This window comes from Harmonia axyridis, chromosome 1, assembly GCF_914767665.1.
Source record: "Harmonia axyridis chromosome 1, icHarAxyr1.1, whole genome shotgun sequence".
Taxonomy (NCBI): Eukaryota; Metazoa; Arthropoda; class Insecta; order Coleoptera; family Coccinellidae; genus Harmonia; species Harmonia axyridis.
The window spans coordinates 64,681,265-64,704,996 of NC_059501.1; the positions used below are offsets into that span (position 1 = coordinate 64,681,265).

At 35.3% G+C, this 23,732-nt stretch overlaps 5 protein-coding genes across 7 annotated transcripts in view; 1 reads left to right on the plus strand and 4 right to left on the minus strand.

Annotated features, from left to right (window-relative positions):
• LOC123671110 overlaps positions 1 to 1,318 on the plus strand; it is a 65,629-nt gene extending 64,311 nt beyond the window's left edge. For all 3 annotated transcript variants that reach the window (XM_045604795.1, XM_045604794.1, XM_045604793.1), the window contains one exon: positions 1,042 to 1,318. In XM_045604795.1, the coding sequence (XP_045460751.1) occupies positions 1,042 to 1,080 (39 nt within the window). In that variant the 3' untranslated portion in view covers positions 1,081 to 1,318. The remainder of the gene's footprint in view (positions 1 to 1,041) is intronic.
• An 11,438-nt stretch (positions 1,319 to 12,756) lies between these two features.
• LOC123670869 lies at positions 12,757 to 14,528 on the minus strand. The gene is made up of 2 exons (XM_045604445.1): positions 13,393 to 14,528; positions 12,757 to 13,074 (listed from the first exon to the last, which is right to left on the minus strand). Exon 1 carries the CDS (start codon positions 14,469 to 14,471, stop codon positions 13,413 to 13,415), a length of 1,059 nt encoding a protein of 352 aa, XP_045460401.1. The 5' UTR covers positions 14,472 to 14,528; the 3' UTR covers positions 12,757 to 13,074; positions 13,393 to 13,412.
• Positions 14,529 to 15,388: 860 nt separating this feature from the next.
• Positions 15,389 to 16,669, minus strand: LOC123672952 (myeloid differentiation primary response protein MyD88-like). The gene has a single exon (XM_045607322.1). The coding sequence runs from the start codon at positions 16,667 to 16,669 to the stop codon at positions 15,389 to 15,391; it is 1,281 nt and encodes a 426-aa protein (XP_045463278.1).
• A 154-nt stretch (positions 16,670 to 16,823) lies between these two features.
• LOC123670867 (aryl hydrocarbon receptor nuclear translocator homolog) lies at positions 16,824 to 20,054 on the minus strand. Its single transcript, XM_045604443.1, is given in 5 exon segments — positions 16,824 to 17,114; positions 17,242 to 17,637; positions 18,185 to 18,664; positions 18,667 to 19,865; positions 19,868 to 20,054. Coding segments are annotated over 3 exon segments (1,641 nt in total). The 5' UTR covers positions 19,974 to 20,054; the 3' UTR covers positions 16,824 to 17,114; positions 17,242 to 17,637; positions 18,185 to 18,328.
• LOC123672960 (gastrula zinc finger protein XlCGF17.1-like) lies at positions 16,849 to 18,242 on the minus strand. The gene is made up of 3 exons (XM_045607331.1): positions 18,185 to 18,242; positions 17,242 to 17,637; positions 16,849 to 17,114 (listed from the first exon to the last, which is right to left on the minus strand). Exons 1-3 carry the CDS (start codon positions 18,240 to 18,242, stop codon positions 16,849 to 16,851), a joined length of 720 nt encoding a protein of 239 aa, XP_045463287.1.
• Positions 20,055 to 23,732: the final 3,678 nt, after the last annotated feature.

Sequence of the window (23,732 nt, forward strand, 5' to 3'; positions counted from 1 at the left end):
GATGGACTCCAATATCTTGGATGGCTTCAAGGAGGCTAATTTCTCACTTCCATAAGTTTCGTGTCCAAGGCAGGTTTTGCGTTGGCTAGCGATGGCGAGGCATTCCGTCACCAGGTGATCCGGAGTTTCTTCCTCCTCCTCACAGAATCTACACTTGTCATTTTCTGTTAGACCCATTCTCATAAGGTGTTTCCTAAGGCGGCAATGCCCTGTGAGAAATCCAATGAGTTCTTGGATCTTGTAGAGTCAAAGTTTCGAAGAAACTTTTTGGAGTGATCCAGACCAGGAAGATTCCGCTATAGTTTTCCTCTTTCGGTTACCTCTTTTTCCTGAAACTCTTTCTCGTATAGGTGCATTTGTCTACACCACAGAAAGGTTCCGGGCCGATGGAAGGAGTTTGTGCTCCTTTTCTGGCAAGTGTGTTTGCCTCCTCATTCCCTCTGATTCCCGAATGGCCGGGAACCCAGACTTAAAAGACCCTATTATTCTTACCCATTTCACTAAGTTTTCTTCGGCACTTCAATACCATCTTAGAATAGATGGTATGTGAGCTGAGTGGTTTAATTGCAGCCTGACTATCGGAATGTATCGCTATGTCACATTTCCGATAGAGTCTTGTTATGTTGATTTCTACACATCTTTCTATTGCAAGTATCTCTGCCTGAAAGACACTTAGACAGTGGCCCAGAGATGTTGAGCATTTGGTACCAGCCCCGAATACTCCAGCGCCAGTCCCCGTCGTGGTTTTGGAACCATCTGTATACCATTTGATGGTATTCTTTTTAAGAACTGGGATTGTGGACTCTTTTTCCCAATCCTCTTTCCTACTTAGTATCGTAATGAATGTTTTTCGATGCTAATTTCGATGATTAATTAGGAGAAAAATAATAATTAATGTTCCAGTCAGAATAGGATATCAAAACCTATTTATGAGTAGTAGAAAGTTATCAGTCTGGCTGAATTGCTTCAATCATTATTTATTGTAAAATATCTGAAATTTTTCGGTCTTTAATATGTTCACCACCTTGAATATTTTTGCAGCCAAAAACAAAAAACTCCCGAGAACGAAGAGCCTACTGAAAGGGTTGTGTTGAGGGAGGACGACGGGGTCAAACCTAGTGAATATACTGGACCAAGTCCTATTGTGCACAGTGGGAACAGATTATCCTTAGTACGAATAACAGACGAGAGAGAAACTGATTTGGAAACTCTGAACGCTGATTTCGAAGAGATTTCTACGAAAATTTCTAATGATCGCATAAAATGAGTGTGAACATGTATCATTTCATCAAACATTAAATCATTTGTCCAACTGAAATTAGTATCCGTTTTCTATTAAGTAGGTGTACCGGGTTTTTCACCATAATTTAACCTCCCCCTTTAACTTTGTTACTGAAAAAGGTACCGAAAAATGCTTTCCACAAATATTTCACGAAATCGAGTAGTGTTTTTCGTGAGTGAAATTTCATTGTTGAATAACTAATCGACCGAATATTTTCGAATTTTGATGTTTTGTCACATTTTACTATCGGCTTACTTCAGTAATTCTGAAATCGAAAAAATCAGGTCCGGACTAGGAAAATTGACTTTTTCTATTTTCGTGAATATTGGATCACCCTGTGAGTCAATATCATAATTTTTTTCGTTTTCGTAACGACAAAGAATTAATTCATAATCAAAATTCTAAAACTCTGATTGCCACCATCATGCAGGTTTACCATGAAACATTCCCTTATGAAAGAAATTTCAGAGAGTGAAAAAACTGCAATTTTCAAAATGATTCTACCGATAAATTCAAGACTTATCGAACTATGAAATTTCTTTAATAAGGGAATGTTTATTGGTCACCCTGTATGGCAGTGGCAAGCAGAGTTTCAGAATTTTGATTATAAATTAATTCTTTGTGATTACAAAAACGAAAAAAATCATAATATTGACTTACAGCGTCATCCAATTTTCACGAAAATAGAAAAAGTCCAAAATTTTCCTAGTCCGGACACGTGATGATTAGATAGTTGAGTAATTTATTATTTGTGAAGTTACGAATGAAAGTTTGAATGATCACTTTTCAGGAATAATTGAAAAAAGATATTGAAATTGGAGATCACATATGTTGAAATTGATAGATACAATTATTATTATTATTATTATTATTATTATTGAACATCGATTAAAGTTTAGGCAATGCCTATAAACTCACAGAAAAAATATTTTTTTTAAAGAGGAGAACAAGGTAAAGTGCTTGAAAAGCGAAAAATAACAAAGATTATCTGGAGAAAAAAAACAATAACACAATAAAATTACACATTTTCCTTGGATGCCAAGGTGTTGAAGACTGGAGCGAGAAGGAATTCGTGACCAATTGTAGATGTGCTGTCGTACCTCGGGATTCACGGGTGAAGCCAGGATTCAGCAGGCTAATTTAGTTTTTTAGCTGTTTGGTATCTGATATATCAGTGATAACAGGAGTACCAGATAGATATTTTATGTTAATATTAGATTCTCCTGCATTTATTCTGCGCTTGAGCTGTTCACGTAACTCGTTAAGTTCCTTGATTTGCATAGGTGTCTTGTCGTCCGAGATGCTGCAATTTCGGCAATCAGGTTTATTTTTAATCATTGTCTTATTCTTCAGGATCGTAGTAGCAATCATTGGGTTAGTGAATGAAACTTTTAAAATCCTTGGACGATCGGTAGAAGGGGCGCCAATTCTTGCAACTGAGATTCGGTGCGAGTTTGCATCAGGAGCTACACAATCAAGAATCCTCGAAACAACAGAGGAATCCTCATTGAAATTCGTCTCGGGTACACCACGGATCAAAACATTGTGGGATCTCCGAAGACGATCAAGCAGTTCGGATGGTTGCATGCTTGGATTAGGACAGGTACTAGTGGAGAGCTCAGACTTTTCAAATCTTGATAGCCTTTGATTAGTAGAATCTACAACATCTTTGAGGGACCTGTGGCTTTCAGTCAAGAGATCAATCCTGGAGGAGCAAGTGGCAATATCCAAACCATGCTGATCAATGGTTTGAGAATGGGTGGCCAAAGTATCGTTGTGATGAAGTATTTCAGACGAGTGCTTCTCGAGTATGGATTTACACTCAGAAAGATCTGACTGAAGGATTTGTTGGTTAGCTTTAATTATGGAAATATCAGTAGATATCTCATTCAGTTTTCTCATGAGTAAAGCAAACTGATCTGAGCTCAGAGAAGCCGACTTTAATTGTTGAGAATCGACCTGCGCCGACGAGGAGGATGATTTACCACGAAGAGATCTACCCTCCATCCCAAAACGTAGAGGAAATTTGTTCTGAACAAAGTATACAGGGCAGGTTTTTTGTAGCAGGAATAGAATAGGAAATCACAGAATTTCACTCTCTTGGGCCGATAAGAGAGGCTTAAATACAGACAGGGTAGGCCACGGAAGAGAGAAGGTAAGCAACAAAGGTAAGGAACAAGAATTGGTGAAAGGACGCAATCTGCAGTACAGTGATTGGAATCATAAAATCACGTAACCACGCGGAAAGGATCCTGCATTCAAACGCCACACGTCGCAATCAAAGATATATGAAATACTGAAAGAAGTCAGACTGTCAGATAGCGGCAATCAACGTACAGCGCACAGGACAGGTGGGAATGGAGGGGTGATCGACGCAACCGAAGTGCGTACTAATGTAAACAAAGATGAAATTCCAAAGCAAAACAAAAGAAAATAAAAAAAAAATAAACCACAGGTAAAGTGCTTTTTGAGTGGAAATTTCCTACCTTGAATGTATAATATTAGTACACAAGAAAACTAATAGTAGAAACACAAATATTCTTACAGAAAAATCTTATATTTTGAGGAGCCACTTTTACATACGTGTTAACGTGTTGTATGATCTCTAGTCACTCTGACACAATTGAATTGTTATTATTCATTTCATAGTAAAAACTGCTAACTGGTATTCATCAAAAGAAACATGAATAGAATTGGGATTTTATTAATAAAAAAATATAAAAATTTAATATAAGGGGTTGTCCATTAATCACGTGATCTTTTTTTAGCATTTTTTAACCCCCCCCCCTCCCCCATTGGTGATACGTAGTGAGGTTTAAGACCACCCGCCCTCCCCCTTCTCAACATCACGTGTATTTTTAGTACCTACAACGAATCTTGAAATTTTCTGAATATTATCTTAATTTAAATACAGGTATAAACTATAATCTTATTTTATTCTGAAATCAAGGACCATAATAAAAATGTCTACACCAGGTTGCAAGTTTTTTTTGATTGCCATAACAATAATAATAAACGAAAAGTGTAATCATAGGAAAAACATGTATTGTACTAGTACATAAATATATTTAATGTAGTCAAGGTCACTACACGCCGCGCCGTGCCGCTTAATATTTGTTTAAAAATCGCGCGTTTGACGGAAAAATAAATACACGTGATATCTTACTACACCCCCCCTCCCCCTTGTGATATTTTCGTGATTTTTATCAAACCCCTCCCCCCCTTTCAAGCCTCACGTGATTAATGGACAACCCCTAAGATTCTAACATATGAATTTAGCAATAAAGAGTTCTAATAATAGATAACAATATAAGATTCTACATTCGAAATTTAATGCCGTCTTTTTAATCGATTGCAGAGTTTATTCATTTGAAACCTTGCTTACATATTTCATATGCATTGTCATTTCTAGACATTACTCTATTTCATTGGTCAATTATTGTTTGATTCTGAATTGCGAAACGACGAATCTTTCTATTATTTTAAATCTGAGGTCTAAAAATGTAAACACATCAACTGTGAGTAGCATCCTCCCCATACAAAACTGAATCAGAAAACAAAGATTTTTGAAAATTCCATATAATTGAACACGAAGTGTATTCTTGAAGGATTTAATGTTCTCAGAGTTCTCTTGGTCATTCTTTTTGTACCTGCACAACTGTAATGGGTCTATGTTAGGGCTGGGACTTTTTCGCCTTTTTGTATTCGAATATTCATCCATAAATTTATTCGATTATTCGAATAATTCATTCAAACAAATATTCATGCTTGATTATTCATGAGTAGTCATGAATATTCAACTAATCGTTGATTATTCAGTGATTATTCAATGATTATTCAGTGATTATTCAATGATTATTCAGTGATTATTCAATGAATATTCAGTCAATATTCAGTGATTAAACATATGTTTTAATGAACCAATGAAATCCGAGCGTTTGGATGAGTGAACATACCCTTTGCGACGTGGTATAATCGTTTTGGTGTTTTGCCTCTCGCCATATACGCTCTATTAGTGTGACGTCACACACCGCCATTTTTGATTCTCCTGTCAGTGTTCGGAATCCAAACAAATAAATTGTCATTCGAATTAGTACGATCTCGTTGAAGGAATTGGCTTATTTTCATAAATAAGAGTATTTGAGGAACGATTTCAGTATTAATTGATAGACAGAAGGAAAGAGGTTAATACCAGTAACTTTGAATGCTGTATCATTCCCCAGATTCTGTAAAAAGCCGTGTTTATTAGTTGAACCTCAAGTTCGAACTTACGGCATTAATCTCGTTACTTCTGTCTATAAATTTATAGTAAAATCGTTTCTCAAATAATATTATTTATCAAAATATGCCAATTTCTTCAACGACAACGTACTAATTTGAATGACAATTTGTTTGTTTTGGATTCCGAACACTGACAGAAGTTTATTTATAATTTTAATTCAATTGTATCTATCAATTTCAATATTATGTAATTTCCAGTAATTTTAATATTAATAAAACGATTTATCCGTAGTGAATCACAAAACCTTGTTTTAATCATTCCTGAATAGTGAGTCAAGTGATCATTCAAACTTTCATTCGTAACTTCATAAATATCCAACTACTCACTGAATAGATAACAATTCACTGAATAATCAGTGAATACTCAACTATTCACTGATTATTCATGAATAGAAAAGTAGTCATTGATTATTCAACTATTCAGTGAATACTCGACTATTCACTGATTATTCATGAATAGAAAAGTAGTCATTGATTATTCAACTATTCAGTGAATATTCATGATTATTCGAATAATGCAAAATGCAATTATTCGAATAATTATTCAATGATTATTCGAATATTCAAATCATTCATTCATGATTCCCAGCCCTAGTCTATGTAGATTGTATTGTCATAACGAAGGTTTTACTACGACTATTTAAGGAGCTATTGTATTTTGTACGTTGTCATGTAATAAAAATGATTCCTGCATTTACCAAACGACAATTTGATTATAAAAATATGACAATTTTTCAGTAAAACCAGAGTACTCCCTACTTTCCAAGAATAATGAACGTTCATTCAAATATCCAACAGTTTCTTGTACTTTGTACTTCATTTCATTAAGGAACATCATTCGAAACCGTTCATGAAAATATATCGAATTTTGTCATTGTCCACTATATTCGAGATATCGGATGTTGTGAAAAATCGCTGACTTCATTGTCAAATTTAACTTATTGCATTGTATTCATCGTACCCATAGAATTAATAAAACCATGGAAGGAGTCTAGAGAGAGACTTATGGTTATGTGAATGAGATGGACAATAATCAGCTGTAAAGGGGCAAAACATTGCATGGAGTGGCTAAATATCACTGCTGATGAGCATATTTTGTTCCGTAAGAAGTGTTGAAGTTGAATTAATTATCGTTCCTTGCAACAATTTAAGATTAGTAGGATCATATTTTTTATTTTTCATCATGGTTAAATCCTGTTCTGTATATAATTGTACGGAAAGGTTCAAGAAAGGTAGTGGAATATCTTTTTTCTCGTAAGTAGTTTCGCAGAAATAATACGTAAATATATTATGCAGTACTTACATTCCTAATTCTACAGATTTCCCAGTGATTCAAAATTGAGATATCAGTGGGTGTTAGCTAAGAATTAAAAAAAAATTTCCAGCCATCAAAATTCACTACGTTATGCAGTAAACATTTTATTGACAGTGATATTGTGCGTAATTTTGGACAGATGAAACTCAGAGAAGGCTCCATTACCTCAATATATTAATTTTCCGGAACATTTGAAAAAGAAGACTTCCTTACCTAGATCTCATAGAAAAAGTATGAAGACTATGGATGATCAAAATGAACCCAGTGATAATAAAAGGCTCTATCTTGAAAGTGTACTTTACTACCACCAATTTTTTGGGTATGACTCTTGATTGCTGTCTGAGCTGCAACTGCCACGTTGAGGGGACTATTAAGAAATTGAATAGGGTAAGCTACTGCATAGGTACGTATCCTGAGGAGATATGTAGATGAAACAACGATTAAAATGGTATACCATGTAAACTTCGAATCAGTCTTCCGCTATGGGATAGTTTTTTATGGAAATAGCAGAGACAATGAACAAATCTTTGTCGTGTAAAAATGGGTCATTAGAATCATGGCAGGATTAGGATACAGAGAGTCATGCAGAGGGCATTTTAGAAGAGCAAAAATCCTGACCCTAAGTGGAGTGTACATCCAGGAATGCTTGATGTTCTTCTATATGAATAGGGAATTTTTCACGGAGTATGGATCCCAAAATGTTTATGGAACTAGAACAAACAACTATTCATACCCAATCCATCACCTAACATAGACTAAAAAGACTGCCCTGTATAGATGTTTAAAGTTGTTCAACAGATTGCCAGATAAAATAAAAATATCTGGTCCTATTAATAGGTTTAAAAAAGAAGTCCATACGTTGCTGATGGACCTAGAACCATATTCAGTGGAAGAGTATTTATGGGAGAGACTAGCATAGCGCTCACCGATTCTTGATTTTTGACATAAACAATTTTAATAATTTGTTTATTTATGTATTCAGGTTATTCCTCAAAATAAAAATTATTATTATTAATTTAAGAATACATCACAAAAATGAATCTACTCTTGAAAATGAAGAGCATATTCGACAAAAGTACACAAATTAATTCTTTTCAAAGGACAATAACTAATATCTCAAAATTAAAAAAAAAAAAATATATATTAAATCTCGAAATCTGATGTATTAATTTTTTAAATCTTCATTAAATTAATTCTGTTGAATTTATATTTTTTTTCAAATCCCTTCACTTTCCTACAATATTCATTCATTATGTTAACAATTGTTTTAAGCGAGTTTTTTTTTTAATTGATTTTTACTCGCATTAACCAACATCTTGTTAATTTTAATTTAACGTTTCCAATCTAAAAAAGTCGACGTTTCCAATCTAAAAAAATATTTTGTCCAAATTTGTATTTTACCAAGAGGAATTTTAATGAATAAATCGATAATTTTAAGCAATATTGCAGGAGTAGTAATGTGGAATTATCGAATTAGGAAGTCTTAATATGAATATCATGATTTAATTCTCCTAAAGTACCTATGATATTCAAAAATTACAAATTATCCTGTGGCGATCGTAACTCCGGTTCGAAAACCCGATGTTTTGCCCCGTATCACGTGGTCTCCGATTGTTCATCTTTGTCAAACTAGTGAAATGCGTATTAGCTCTATTTCTCTCTAATGCGCGTTTCCATTCCTAACACCAAAATAGAAGCATAGACTCCTTCCATGTATTATTAGTTCAATGATCGTACCATCATTCTTTAGTTTGTTATAGACTTAACTTGTTTGGTTCCCAAAATATTTATTTAATAATCTTTCATGGAACTCTTTCCTAGTATATTTTCAATCAATTTCTAGTTTGATAGGAGTAATTAATGATTTTTCAATCCATTCAAATGGTTTGTCAATGAGAAATGCTTGACTGTGTAGAAATGAAGTACAAAGTTCTATTGAAGAGTCATAAAAAAGTCGGTTATAGCTTTTGAGGCCCTTTTTTGAGCTACGAATTTCTTTTTCAATGGCACCCATAGCTTCAGCAAGCGTTCGAATGCTAGAAGTAGTGAAAGCCCTAGAACCCTATACACTAAAGTTTTTCCAACCATAAGACAAATTTCCTCAAGCTTACTATGTACATAAGAATAATCTGTGTTCAGACTGTTCAGAGATAATTATACTGTTAAGTTATACATGAGCTTGTTTTGATGAACATTATCAAAGATTTGTAGAAACACAACAAAATATGGAATTTCCTGATTTCCAAAGAAATTTAATTCTAATTTCTAAGAAATTCAGTACTATTTCCCAAGAAATTTTGTGGACACAAAACAAATTAGTAAATTACTGTGTAATGTACAGTGGGTGAGACAGCCCTCCAATGCCTACTTGATAAAACAATGCTGCCAAATTCATAGTAGCCATAATAACAACAAGGATGTTTGTATCATCAATGACCTACTACTTTTAAAAATCGAAAATAATATTTCTCTTATCGAAACATAGAAAATTCATGGCCCCTTTACAAAAAATCATCATTATTTCATGTTTCAGTGTTTTTTTAATATTTCTGAACATCCGACCTACATAGTATCATACATCATTTTGAAGGAAAAAAAATTACTAATCCAACGAAGTAAAAATATACAGGGTGTTCCATTAAAAAATATATAGGTTTGTGTTGAATCTTCAAAACCATACCCCGAAAAAAAAATTGAGTACGCCACTGGATTCTACGCAGAATTCTGATTCAGATGTAGTTTTTACCTCAGCATTATTTCTACTAACTTCGGAGATAAGTTATGCAAAATCTGATAAGACCAACTTGAGTTTCACGAAAAAGTAGGACAGGAACGTGAAAACCGCAATGCTCTATCTTAAATAACAAGCTAGAAACCTGGCTGTCTCACCCAAAATGGGATGCACTGTACAGTTCATTCAGACAGAAAGCAATTTTCTTATTAAATCATTTCAGTGAGCTGGACTTTTATTTTTTGGCGAACGTCCAAAAATGTTACTATGCGAGTAGATATAATATTTTTTTCTTCAAATATTTTCCAGTCAAGCAATTGGTTTTTCAAGAATAATTTCCTGATGAAAGTAACTGTTACCCAGACTGTGAATATCCATAAAGAGATTATATAAACTATTGAAATCATTATCAAAACAGTTGATAAAACTTCACTGAGAATTAGTATCCAAAAAAACAATATTATGAGGAAAATGTAACATATCAAAAATTTCCAGTAATATTCTGAATTCTGTGTTAGCACAGTGTAAATATATTTTTTATTACCATCCATACTGATGTTATTATCAAGGAATTGTTGTCGTAGTATGATCACATATCAGTATAATCTTCACCCCAACCCAACCTAAATTGATATATTTATTATCATTAGAATTCAGAGAAGCGGGCGAAGTGGCGAATGTGCAATACCGCGCTGTTGCCAGATGTCGTAAATCTAGTTGAGAGAATGACAATCCGAAAGCAGCGAATAAGATGTCTAAAAACGTGGTGAATTGGTGGAATGACATTCGACCAAATTGAAAATATTAGTTTTATTCTTAGAACATTAATCTATCTATATTCTAAGGTTTTATTTCGTGGAGGCGCCGCAGTGTCATACCTTTCATTTCGATCTTTTTCCCTTTGATTTTGACAGGATACATCAATTAAAAACCGATCCTAGCCAATCAGAAGCTTAAACTAATATTCTCAAAATTGTCAAAACAAAAGCTAATTAGTCCACACATCAGGTTTTAGGATATCTTAGCAGCGAGTCAGATTTGAATAATTTGATTCTTGATTGTCAAGCCCTTAGAACAAAAAGGTTTTTTCGCAAAAATTTTCCAAGACTTGGTTTCATGGGAAAAAACGACAGTTCAAATTTGAGCATATTTTAAAGTTCATATAAGAGGTTTTGGGGTCCCAGATTCCGAATATCAGCAGAAAAAATTATCCAAGCATTTATAGAAGACAATTTAATAATAAATAACAAATAACTTAGGCTTGACGATGTCGATTAAGGTTTATTGGTGAAAATGACTCCAACAAACTACATACAAGTTTTCTAAGAATAATTCTGGGGTGTTGTCTCAATCCGCATGGTCAAGCCAGAATAATACATTTTTCTATTAATGCTTGGATAACTCCTCCTGCTAAAAATCGTTATCGGCTATCTATTTCTTTTGAGCAGGAGTTTGGATAAATGCGGTTGAAGGAAATTTGACCACTGCGGTCTGCGAATACGAATCTGCAATTCGAAACTTCAGGGTTGATTCGATGGGTCGTTTCAAGAAAAAAAGGTTCTATGAACATACGTCCGGGCTTCTTTTCAGAGATACAGGACGTTGAAGTTTGAAAAAAACGGTAGGTATTTATTATATATCGTAAATATTTTTAAACCGATTCAGTTGAAATTTGGTAAAGTTATTTTAATTAATAAGGAGCTCATTCAGCCCAAACTAAATTGCCATCAACAGCCAGCAATGTTGAGGAAAAAAGTACGCCACTGTCTCTTTTAAGATTGAGCAACTAAAAATACAATTTTATGGTCTTGGTCTACGTTTCTTTCAAACTATCAACGTATCTAGGAAACAAAGCAATTCTGGACAATGTTCTTAGAACTTTTTTTCTTAAAACGACCTAATGAATCATTCTGAATTTTCTTACCATAGTAAGGAATCGCTCCGTATATAAATGAAGATATGAAGGGGGTGATAATCAGTAATTTGTTCAAAAGTTATAAGAAAAGAGATATTAAATTAAAATATAATTAAATTTCAAACTTTGATTACATATTTCATCATTGAAAAATAGAGGAGATATTCTGAAGTTATGCAATGGTATATGAAATATGGATAAATTTCCAGCTCAAAAAATGCAATATTCAAAAAGTTTAAAATCCTTTAAAAGCAAATTAATAAAGTATCATACATACAAGAAATAAAATTGGTTTAATAATTATCAAACACCGAATGGCAATATAAAAATGAAATTATTTATGTATATAATTGGCCTAAAAAGTATTCATTCAATATTAATTAATTCATATACTTCAAACTTACAAGACATAAAATTTCTTTAATAATTTTTTTTAACACCGATTGGCAACATAAAAATGGAATTATTGTATATAAATTGCCTAAAAAGTATTGATGAACAATAATAATAAATTTATTCAACATAAATTACACCTATCTCATAATTCACATCACGAACCACCAGGTGAGATAAAAGAGGTTTTTTAATGAAGCAACCATGCACTGAAATTAAAAGTGCAACTACACATTTCCATGGAAGGAACCCTTGTGCATGGTGAGTATGGTATGACCATAAATAAGATAACCTTCTTGAAATTCACAATAAATATATTAAAGAGTGTTCCTGAATTGGAGGTACAAATGAAAATGACAGATTTCTTGGTTGATTTAAAAAAACATTCCTATTCTGAAATATATGTTTCCTTCTCTGAAATTGTACTTTGATTTTCTATTTAACAATGGGAAAAGGTGTAGAAAATTGTTCGAAACTTTTCCCAAAATCGGTAGCAGATACGACAAAACTACAAGAAACCAAAAATTATAGTACTGGACCAAATTTCTTTTTACATTTTTCTAAACTACCAGTGGTCCACCAAAAAAGAGTTCATAACAAGAGATAATAATAATAATAATAATAATAGTTTATTCTGAAAAATCAGTATAAACATTAATCGCTGAGGCGCAAGCCAGTATGCGATATACAAAATACAAAATATAATACTTTCATACAAAAACCAAAATAATATACTTATTCTAAACAAATCGAAAATGAATGTTCTATCGGCAAATGGACCATTACATCATGTAACCAATGAAAAAAAAAAAAAAAAAAAAAAAAAAAAAAAAATTGTTCCAGAAAAAATATCTCCCAGTAGACTTGCATTCAAATTTAGCATATCACGTGATGAAAACTTCAAATTGGAAAATTGTCAAATCCAAGATGAATATCTTGAGAAGGGAAGGTGAAGGTAGGAAAAAAAATTAAGTTTATTGTAATGTAATTGAACTTCTTCAGAATATCCTTCACAAAGTTTCCGTCCTAAAACTCCATACTTCATCTGCCAATGGAGTCCTTAGCTCCGTTGACTCAAACCTCCTCCTACACTCCAACAATCAACTTGTTTCTGTTGATTTGTGATTTTTTCCATTGCTCCTAGCTTCTTTCAGAAGATGATGTAGATTGTATATTATCAGATATGTATATGGACATGACTTATTAATTGCGATTTTTCCAAAAATTCAGAGTTACACATATCACATTTATTAACGCTTTTAGCATGTTGCATAGATATTTCTGGGACCGGCTTTGGGTTTTCGTTTCATTGCAGTATTTATATCGCAATGATGAATCACATGCACTATTAAATCCTGGGATTCGGAGAACATGTCCGAGCAGATGGTACTACGAAACGGCGTCATACTATCAGAACAACTTGGATCAGGGCCCGAATGGTGCGATCTGATGTTGCTCCTAGCTTCTTTCAGAAGATGATGTAGATTGTATATTATCAGATATGTATATGGACATGACTTATTAATTGCGATTTTTCCAAAAATTCAGAGTTACATATATCGCATTTATTAACGCTTTTAGCATGTTGCATAGATATTTCTGCTAATTCCAGAAGAGGATCGATAATTTCATGCTCCACACTATAATCCCGAACTTCAACATCTCTCTTATCTTCCGGTTTCGAAGGACTAATTATATTTGCATATTCCGAAGCTTCATCTTTAACTATTGTTTCTGAATGAAATTCAGGAATTTCATATAAATCAGGTGTTTCATATACATTTTGTTGTTCACACTGTTCAAATTCTTGTTTGAAGCTAAATTCACCAATACTCTGTTCTTCTTTCAACTTTCTTGTTTTTTCAGTAATTTCTGCATCACCAATGTTAATATTTGATTTTCTCAAAGATATTCTTCTAGTCCTTTTTTCTGGAACATTATCTTTAATTTGTTCTTCTAAATCATCCAAACTTTCAGTATGGTCAGAATAAAGTTCTTCCTGAAATCTTGGGTTTTTCCTTCTTTTTCGAGAATTCCTGGGAGGAAAAGTTGCTATTGATGGCTTGCTGTGTTCTTGAACAGGATAAGTGACATTTTTCGTTCTTGGTCTGACACCTTCCAAAAATTCTCTCACAATATTTTTTTTTATTTTTCCTTCCTCTAGTTTCAACTGGATTAATCTTCTTCGGTTTTTTTTTTCAGTATGTATCATTTTCGCCCTTGAAGTAACGACTGAGGTATTATCTCGCAATTCTTCTCTATTTTCCATTTCAGGCAATTCTAAAATTGGCGTTGAAGAATGTGACATTTCTTGATAGACATACATGTCCTCATATTCCACAGAATCATGCTCCGAAAGAGTGTTTCTCATGTCCTGCGGCTGGTTAATATCCATGTCTATTTCATAGTTGGGCATTGTCCCGCTTTGCTGATGATGCCCATCTTCTTCGTTCTCCTCTTGAAAGTCATAGTCATCTTGTTCTTGAACCTTTTGGCTTTTCAATTTGGATCTGCGATCGTATTTTCTGGGACCGGCTTTGGGTTTTCTTTTCATTGCAGTATTTATATCGCAATGATGAATCACATACACTATTAAATCCTGGGATTCGGAGAACATGTCATGATGAGAAATAGATGACAATAGATGAAGTATAACAAGAGCAAAATTGTGCAATAACTTTGTACTTATATATCATTATCGAATAAGCATAAATAAGATCAAGCTTCAAAAATCAATCCACTCCACAATATCCATCATTAGCGAATAATAAAAAATCAGATATTTTATTCATTTGGAGAAAAAATTTTTCACTAAAATATTACCTAAAATATTATGAAAATATCTTTCCTTTATAATTGATAATGTTACATTGATTGAACAATCCAAACATCAACAGTTTTTCAATTGCCATATTTTGATATGAAAAAATTGATTTTTAAAAGTTTCATAAAATGGTTCCTTGTTACAAACAATTCCATCAAAATTCAGTTGATTTCATAATTGGTCCACGAAATATCCTATCAAAACCTAGTTCAAGAAGATAACTAGTGAGTTTAAACGAATACAACACTAGAATTGGAAAATCAAGCTTCATTGGTTTTGACAATAACAACTATGCTGAGAAAACCCGTAACAAAAATAAAACAAAGATGAGAGAAAACTACTCTTAGTCATAGAAAAATCGTTCAACAAACAAATATTCTCAAGAACATCCCAACTAGACATTCAAAGATAGATTGATGTAAGAAATCCAAAAACTTGATTTTCCAAGTATGAGAAAAACCATCGTTTCATTGTGATAATCACAAAGCTAGTTTAAGTTTACTTTCTTGGAAAATAAACAAGAAAGAAATCCTCGAATTAACTATGAACACTAAATTGATAGCAGGATGGCGAAGTTATTGAAAACTGGCACAGTACGGTATCTAGGCACTTGGTATGATGTCTTTGTACCTAAAAAACCCTGTTCCCTATGTGGCAGCTACTGGTTTCCTTTTCACACACTTACTCCACAGCTTCTTCTTCTCCCTGTTACCCTCAACTTCACCATTTGCTTTGATGTGTTGCTGATTGCAATTTTCATAATTTTTGCTGTTCTTAGGAAACAACTTCTTCAGCCAATTAGTCTTTTTCGGCTTTATTTTTTTTTCAGGTTCGCAGAAACTGATACCCAAACTGTTTGCGCTGGTACTTGGTATCAGATTTACCTCCGGTAGAATATGATCAGCGTCAGTTTTGCTTAGGTCTACGAGACTGTTGGATTTTACGTTAACACTTGGGGCTCTCAGTCTGAATTCGGTATCTCTTTGCGAGTTATTTTTTATTATCAGCTGTCTTGGAGGTTGATCTCTTCTTACCACCCTGTTTGATGCATTAGCTGGTGCCTTTTTAGTTTTTATGGATTCATACAGTTTGTCCCAAAAGTTATAAAGCACTCCCCTCTGTTTTGTATAATCCAGCATGAAATAGCACCTGATCTCCGGTGGCATCACAGGACATGCTTTATACAAGCAAGGTATTATTTTTCTCTGTTCCAGACTTAGAGCTTGTGTGAAGTTCAGGAAGAACTTGTTCATAGGACTCTTGAAGAAACTAGGTGATAATATAACTATAAGTTTTTCGCAACGTTGAGAAATTAGTCGAATTATTGCTTCATGCTCAAAGAGACCCCCAATCAAGTAGTCCTTGACACAGAACTTCAGTTTATACTGTTTTTCCATTGTTTCGATGACTTCGGTGGCAAAATCAATGTCATCGTCTGCGAATAGAATGAAGGCATCATACTGGATGAGTTCCATATTCTTTCCAATGTATTCTAAGTCATCTACCGTTAAGATAGAACTGTCCAGGCCTTGGTAAAGAGGAGACTGTTTTTTGTGTTCTTTTGGATGCTGTAGATGGAACTTAATGTCTTTGGCTATGAGACTGCTGACATCTTCTATAACGTCCCCTCGATCTATTTCCTCCAAAAAGGTAATCATCTTCTCTATAGTAGCTACATCTCCTTTTGATTGCCATATTTTGAACACTTCCTTTGTAGGATCATCACAAAATTCCCAATTGGATATCAAATACGACTGAATGGAACATAATTCAGCAAATCCTTTCCAATTCCTACTAAGACCTTCACTTGTGTTAAATAATTTAGGTGGATTTAACATCGCTGAAAGTAGCTCCATCGTTTCATGTCTCAAGATGCTTACAGGATGGGATGATTTCAGATGCTCTTCCATATCGTTCTCTTCTTCCATGATACGTTTTTTTAAATAAATTAATTGCAAATGGTAATCTGTCTCAATTCTTCATTGTTTTTGATATAATGGCAATGTGTGATAAAACGAAGATGTCTTTCAAATGAATTCTTCGAAAATGGAGAATTGTAACAGAATTTTATTAAAATCGTACCTAGCTTCTGACATCTCTTGATTGCTTATTTTGGATTTGGTCCGAGCAGATGGTACAGATGGTCCGAGCAGATGGTACAACGAAACGGCGTCATACTATCAGAACAACTTGGATCAGGGCCCGAATGGTGCGATCTGATGTGCTCCCTTAAGACAACCCTCTGATTGAAAGCTTTGGGACAAATGACGCATGCATAAGGTTTCTCGCCAGTATGAATCCTTTCGTGTTTTCTGAGAGTACCCCCATCTGTGAAAGCTTTGTGACAAAAACTGCACCCATAACGACGTTCGCCTGAAAATTATATCGAAATATTAATCCATTTTTGAAATGGTCTGAATGAAATTTTGCTAAATGTTTACAAAACCATCCCCTCGTGTTTTACACCGTAAAAACTCATTCCTGAATTAAATTTATTCACCTGTATGTATCCTCATATGTATTTGCTGAGAACTTCTGGTAGCAAATCTTTTTCCACACTCTTGACATGAAAATTGCTGATCTGATAATTTACCAATGTTTTTATATCTGTTGGTTGTCTGATCATGCACATTATTCATTAACGATTCATCTTTGTGTGACAGCAGATGTTTTTCTAATCTGGATATATCATAAAAAATCCTTGGACATTTGCTACAGTGTAAACCTTCTTCTTCGGGATGTTGTTCTTTAACATGTACGGCACACGTTTCTTCATTTATAAAATTTTCTGAGCACACCATGCAACTGTATTCGAAACCACGAGCATGCTCCTCAGCATGAGCCAAAAGGTCAAGGGGTTCTGCGAACGTTTCACAGCAAACTCTGCAAGTAAAACCTGCAAATGAAATTGATCAATATGTGTATTTCTTCAAAAACTCAAATGTAACATTGAGGAATAATGATCTTCTTATTTTCAAGAGCAATTGTGTAACCAAAAAGAGAGTCGACTTTCCGGCAGGTAATCTATGTATATTAAACTGAATTAAATGGAATTATCACAAACATTTTTGGAAGGTGTAATTGGGAAATTATTTAAATGCGATTTTAGAGAATTTCAGTGTGGCTATAGTGGTTTTTCTGCCAAACAATTCTGAAGGTATATTGGAAATAATAAAAACGAATAATTCAAATTTTTGGACAAGACATACTCTTTTATCCAATATCAAATCTGCTTGCCCTCTAAATTTATGAATTATGTCAGAATTTTATAATTGTTTTTCACACATATTAAATACGCATGAATACTTCAAAGCAATAGTCTGAAAGTTAGACTAAAAGTTCATCTTATTCTGTCTTGATAATATTCAGAATTAGAGGTGTATTAGCACAATGTTGTTGAGGTTTTGAGTTTTTGTTTTTATAATATTTACAAAATCTCTTACCTCTTGTTTTTGGACAGGATAAGAAATTATTAGTCCTTTTTTCTAACTGTAGCCACATATCCAATTCTTGAATATATTATTTAACTGAATTAATTTTCACGAATTGCATCTGAACTGTGACAAATCCACTCCTATCTATTGGTTTCACTCGAATGTGCTGTTGAACATATTCAAATCTTCGAAGGAAGTAGCACCACTCTGATCCAACATTTGCAACATGTCGGATAATTCGTGCTGAGGTGGTGGAGGTGCACCTGATCCGCCAGGAGTTGGTCCCGAAGGATCTGGGTTTTGTCCAGCATTTTTCCAAGTGGTCCATTGGTAAGGTGCATGTGGTGGTGCAGCTTGCCTACCACCTCCACTAACCTGGGTGTAGGTGGGTTCATAACCAGTGTAAACCGGTTGTCCACTTGCCGGTCGAGCTGATTGTGGTGGCTCGGAAACAAGAACACCATCAGGACGTTGCGGAGGGTGTGGAGCGTAATTTATACTCTGGAGGCAGTTTGGATATGGGTTGTTGGGAGCATATGGGAATAGATTCCAGGATCCCTTCTCTGACTATAATCAAGCCCAGGTTGTTGATAAGCTACCTGCTCTGGATTTTCCGTAGTTTCAGCACCTGGATGAAGGGCCTTAGCTGTTGTGTTGGTACACACTATATACTCTACATCATCTGTATATGGGTTAAGGAACGCAAATGCACTGGTACGAAGCCAAACCCACTCTCTGTTTTTAGCTCTGAACCTGCACATCACAGACAAAACTTGTCCCTTTAATTTCAACACTTGTTCGAAACTGTCTTTCATATGCGTCTGATCTTCATGGTGATAAAAGTCGAAACAGCTTTTTCCGAGAAGTTCAGGTGGAGAGTAACCAAGAAGTCCAATAACTCTCTGATCCACAAATGTGAATTTTCCATCTATCGAGTGGCGGGAGATGAATTCTGCTGTACTACTTGAACCAGACAGGTCACTTGTATTTGGTGTTGAAGTCACTTGAAGCCTTCCAATAGCAACGAGACAACAATGAGAGGAACGGATTTCATCTTTCGTTTGTCTGTCTAACTGTACACCGGTTGGAGGCCAATTCTTGATATAGCCCGTGCAATGTACCACAGCATAGTTCTGTCCATCCCGACCAGGACCCAAGCTATTCCTTTGCTTCAGCCTGTTCAAATGTCCTATAGTCATGCTTTCGGGTGCCAAATTACCAACTTTCATCCTGCAGATGAACCCTCTTCTAGGTCCCATACACAACCTCATGGATGACTGATGCCCTTCTTTTTTGACAGTACCGGTTTTCAGGTCCAATATTCTGCCAGTGTTCTGTGGCTCTTGCGTTGATTGCTGTTCCCTTACTTTTTCCACATCCTCAGGATGAAGATTGTCGTAAATACATGATCCGTACCAATCACTTTGCAAGTGATTCAGTACAGGAGCTACTGAGTCTGACACATATATTACTCTACCCGTATCACATGTAACAACAAATAAGAAACCATCTGCTGCTTCTAAGATGAGATGTTTCAATTCCTGATCAGTTAGAAATGAGGGTTTGTACGTCCCATCTGTACTTGTATTGTCTGTACCACGTAGTGCCTTCATATGGGCCACGGCCATCCGGAGTATTGTGAGCTTGTCCGGTTTCCTTGCAAGGGGACTGCATGTCGGCACCATGTCTGCAGCTCCGTTATGTAGGCTGTCATCTTATTTCGGCGCCTTCTTTCAATTTCGCAATGATTCTCCCTACTTGCGAAACGTTCTTTATCCTGTATTTGGTCCTCCTCCATTCTTGCGTATTTGGCGCCACTTGGGTCGTCCTCATCTGATCCTATGCTTCCGGCACGTCGTTTTTAGATGCCCTTTGTGGGATCAGCACTCGACTCCTGATGCTTTCTTTCACAATGAGGTGGTTGTGATGGACTGCTGAAGAGTCTGAATATTAACACTATATGAGCACTAAACTAAAACTAACTAACTAAAACTACGAAAGTACGTAACATTAGTCTCGAACGAAACGCTGAAATTGTGCCAGTCCTGTACTGGAGTTTCCTCAATACTGCCGTCTTGATTTTGACTGAACAAATAATAATCAATTTTTTCAAAGGCACCAGCTGTTCTTGCGCTCTTGAAATGCCTTTCTGTGTCGTCAGAACGGACTTTCATCAGAAACGGCTGGTTTTCCTCCTTATATTCAATTTTGCGTCTCCTCATGTTGGCGAGTTTCTTTTCTTCCCTTTCTTTTTTGAGTTATGCAGAACCGGCACCATACCTGGTCAGAAATAGAATAATAAAAAACATAGCAAATTTCATACTACTGTTTTCTCCTATTCCAAAGATCAAGAGTAATATGATAAAAACAATTTTTTTTTCAATTTTTAAAATTTTTACCATCCTGTATTTCAAAAGGTGAGACATTTAGGACATATGTTGATATGAAGTTTTTTATTAAAATGGGCCCAAAAATTACCCCTCTAAATATTGACCTTCAATTAGGAAACACCCTGTATATACGCCTCGAACAAGCTAAGGAATCTGGAAACATTTAAAATATTTCTAGCCTTTCCTAGAATTTGCGTACTAAATCTAAAATAATCACAAGATCAACAAAACTTTAAGGTGAGAAATAATATAAATATGGCTATGTTCAATCTAGTCATGAATATTACGGTCGCGCGTCGGCATGTGTGCTTACCCCTATTTTCACGTGTTTTTTGCACTTAATCAAGCTGCTTGTCGGTATTTCTTCTACCAACGGTACCATCTATTTTTGTGAAGTACGGCTTCTTTTTCTTTGATATGATATTATAACAATCGGTTTTTTAGATCTTCTGGAGTTATCTCTTTATATGTATATGAAATGTGTATTACAATGGTTTCAATAAATACCTATGAGAAAATATATACAAGGTGTTCATGAATAGTTCCGAAAAAATTAGGTGTTGATTCCTTGTCAAAAAATCGGGTGGGTCCTTCATATAACATTAATTTTTGAGCCCCCTTCCGCTTGATAGAGCCTTCGGAACCCCCTCCTCCGAAATTTTTCAGAAATACAGGATTCTAATTTCAATGAAAATAATCTCCAATTTTTCTATTTTATTATTATTTTTTTTTGTTCAAGTCAACGGACACCCGAAATGTTTGTCTAACTACGGCCTGACCGCAACTGCGAGTGAAATTTAGCAGAAATCAAAATAGTATCTTATATATCAAGGTAGTGAACATAATTTCTTGAATCTCAACTCGTAAGAAAAAATATTTGAAATTATCATCGAAAGAACTAATAATATAACAAAAATCTTTTGAGTTTTATAATATACATCCACCTATCGACTATATCGCCTCCGACCTAACAACGTCCGAGCATTTTGAATCACATATTATTCGAGTTGTATCAACAGCTATTTCGGTGATATTTCATAATGTTTTTTCTATTGTGCTCCATGCAGGTCTTTAGGAGAAATATTAACTGTACTCACCTTGGTTCTTCTTCTTCTTCTTTCTCCTTATATAAACTTTCGTTATTTTCCCGGCATATATTTGAACACTTTTCCATTGTTTATATTCAACATCTTTATGAAAGCTCAACATTGTGCACTTTTCATTTTTCCTTCTACGCAGTCTTACAGGGTAAAGTGCTCTATTTCTTCGCATCTTTCAGAGAGCCATAGTTCCTTGGCTTTTCTACACTTTTGGCGGATGATTTTATTCAGTCTTTTATATTTCTCGACATCTGTTTTGTTTTTTCTCCTCTCCACCATAAGTTCCAAGATCTCTGATGTCATCCACTCTTTCCTTCCTTCGCTTTCCTGACGTCCTATATACTGTTCTTGTATCTCCAGTCTCCACAACAGCTGTCTTGATTTCTGTCCATGTATGCTCTATTCGCAACGGATTCGAAACCTCTATGTTCTCAAGCCTCGTTATTATTATCATTTGATTGATGATTACTCATAAAATGTACAATAAAACGAATAACAGATGGATAGAAACAAATCAATATGAGCAATGGTGAAACCTCTGTCATAAAAGGACTTCATCGAGCCCTACACTTAAAGATTATACTATAGTCTCTAATTATGGCAAATATACAAATTCAAAATAGCGTAGACAGGCAGCTTTGTACACAAACAAACAGAGGCTGCAGAGCCCTTAACTGCACTTGACTTCAATGCATTCAACTCAATAACATGGGAATATACAAACTCAACTTGAGTTTCAATTATTGCCAGGGTATCTTCAATATCAAAAATAAACAAAACTCTGACATGTTCAGCACCACAAATTTGCTATTTCGGATTGAAATAAGGAGGCTGCTGAGGGTGTGGTGGACCGGGACCCATTGTCTAACCTCCCATTTGTGTGCGTGTTCCTGAGGCATATAATTGTTGTTGGAAATTGTGGAATTGCTGAGCATAGTTTGGATCGGCAGTAGTAGGGCCAACAAACGGTGAACTCTTAAAGCTATTGTTCTGTCCCATCGATGGAGGTAGAGGTTGACTGGCATCTGGAGCACCCAGTCCCATCGGACTTCCCTTAGGTCCACCAACAAACATTTGAGGATTAGGATTTTCCATATTCCCAGGACCTGGATTGAACATTCCATCATGGCAAGGACCAGGTGGACCATTAAAACCCATCTGAGGTATCCTCATCATAGCTGAAGGCCTCATAGGAGGTCCTCGCATCATTGGTATCATACCTCCAGGCATGCCCATATTACCTCCCATCATTGGGTTACCATTACCCATAGGGCCTCCCATCATTGAACCTCCAAGTTATGGTGGCATAGGTCCCTCCATATGGCCCATGTGGGGAGGCATAGGACCGCTGTTCGGTCCACATCCCGGAAAGTAATGATGCATATTTTGTCCAGGCATTTTGTTCTCCATACCAGACATGGGATTTGCGAACCTCTGCAGAAAATCTAAACTGGGCGGACCTCTTGGACCTGGGTTGTTTCCTTGTGGTTTAGCAAGTAGATACTGGATAGTATTAGGCGCGTTGGGTTTCACCTGGACATTGGCTTCGTTATAAGAATTTGGCCCTGGAGGACGTCCCATCATCCTAGGCATAGGCATGTGATTGGGAAAGGCACCTGACAACTTAGGGGATAGAGAGCGAATAGGTCCCATTGGAGAGTTTGGGTGGAAACTATGAGGGGGACCTTGCATAGGCATTCCCATCATGCCACCACCTTAATCCATGTCAGGCATACCGTGACAAGATGCCATGTCCATCATATGCAACTTTGTCTCAATTTCTTCCAATGTGTCTGGGTTTCTCAGTTTATCTAAGTCAATATTTTTCCTGGAGACTTGTCGTTTTATGTTCTTAAAACGTTTCATCTTGAAGTCCATTGAATGATCACTGTTCACGTCTGCCCCAGGGTAGGTCTTCACCGATTTGATGTACTTCCTGAAAACCGACGCTACCATGACAAAATCAATCTGGTTCCTCACGATCTTTTCTGGGGTGTGCTGAGGCGAAGTCCACGTGTATAATCTTCTCGGATGTTGTTTGAAAAGTGTGTTGGTTATTAAAAAGTT

Bases quoted from the DNA above. Each gene is read 5' to 3' on its own strand.
- LOC123672952 (XM_045607322.1), bottom strand. From the start codon at position 16,669: ATGGAAGAAGAGAACGATATGGAAGAGCATCTGAAATCATCCCATCCT.
- LOC123672960 (XM_045607331.1), bottom strand. From the start codon at position 18,242: ATGTGGCTACAGTTAGAAAAAAGGACTAATAATTTCTTATCCTGTCCA. The intron at 17,638-18,184 runs GTAAGAGATTTT...TTTCATTTGCAG, and splicing joins ATCCTGTCCAAAAACAAGAG to GTTTTACTTGCAGAGTTTGC. The intron at 17,115-17,241 runs GTGAATAAATTT...TATAATTTTCAG, and splicing joins ACATATGAGGATACATACAG to GCGAACGTCGTTATGGGTGC.
- LOC123670869 (XM_045604445.1), bottom strand. From the start codon at position 14,471: ATGAAAAGAAAACCCAAAGCCGGTCCCAGAAAATACGATCGCAGATCC.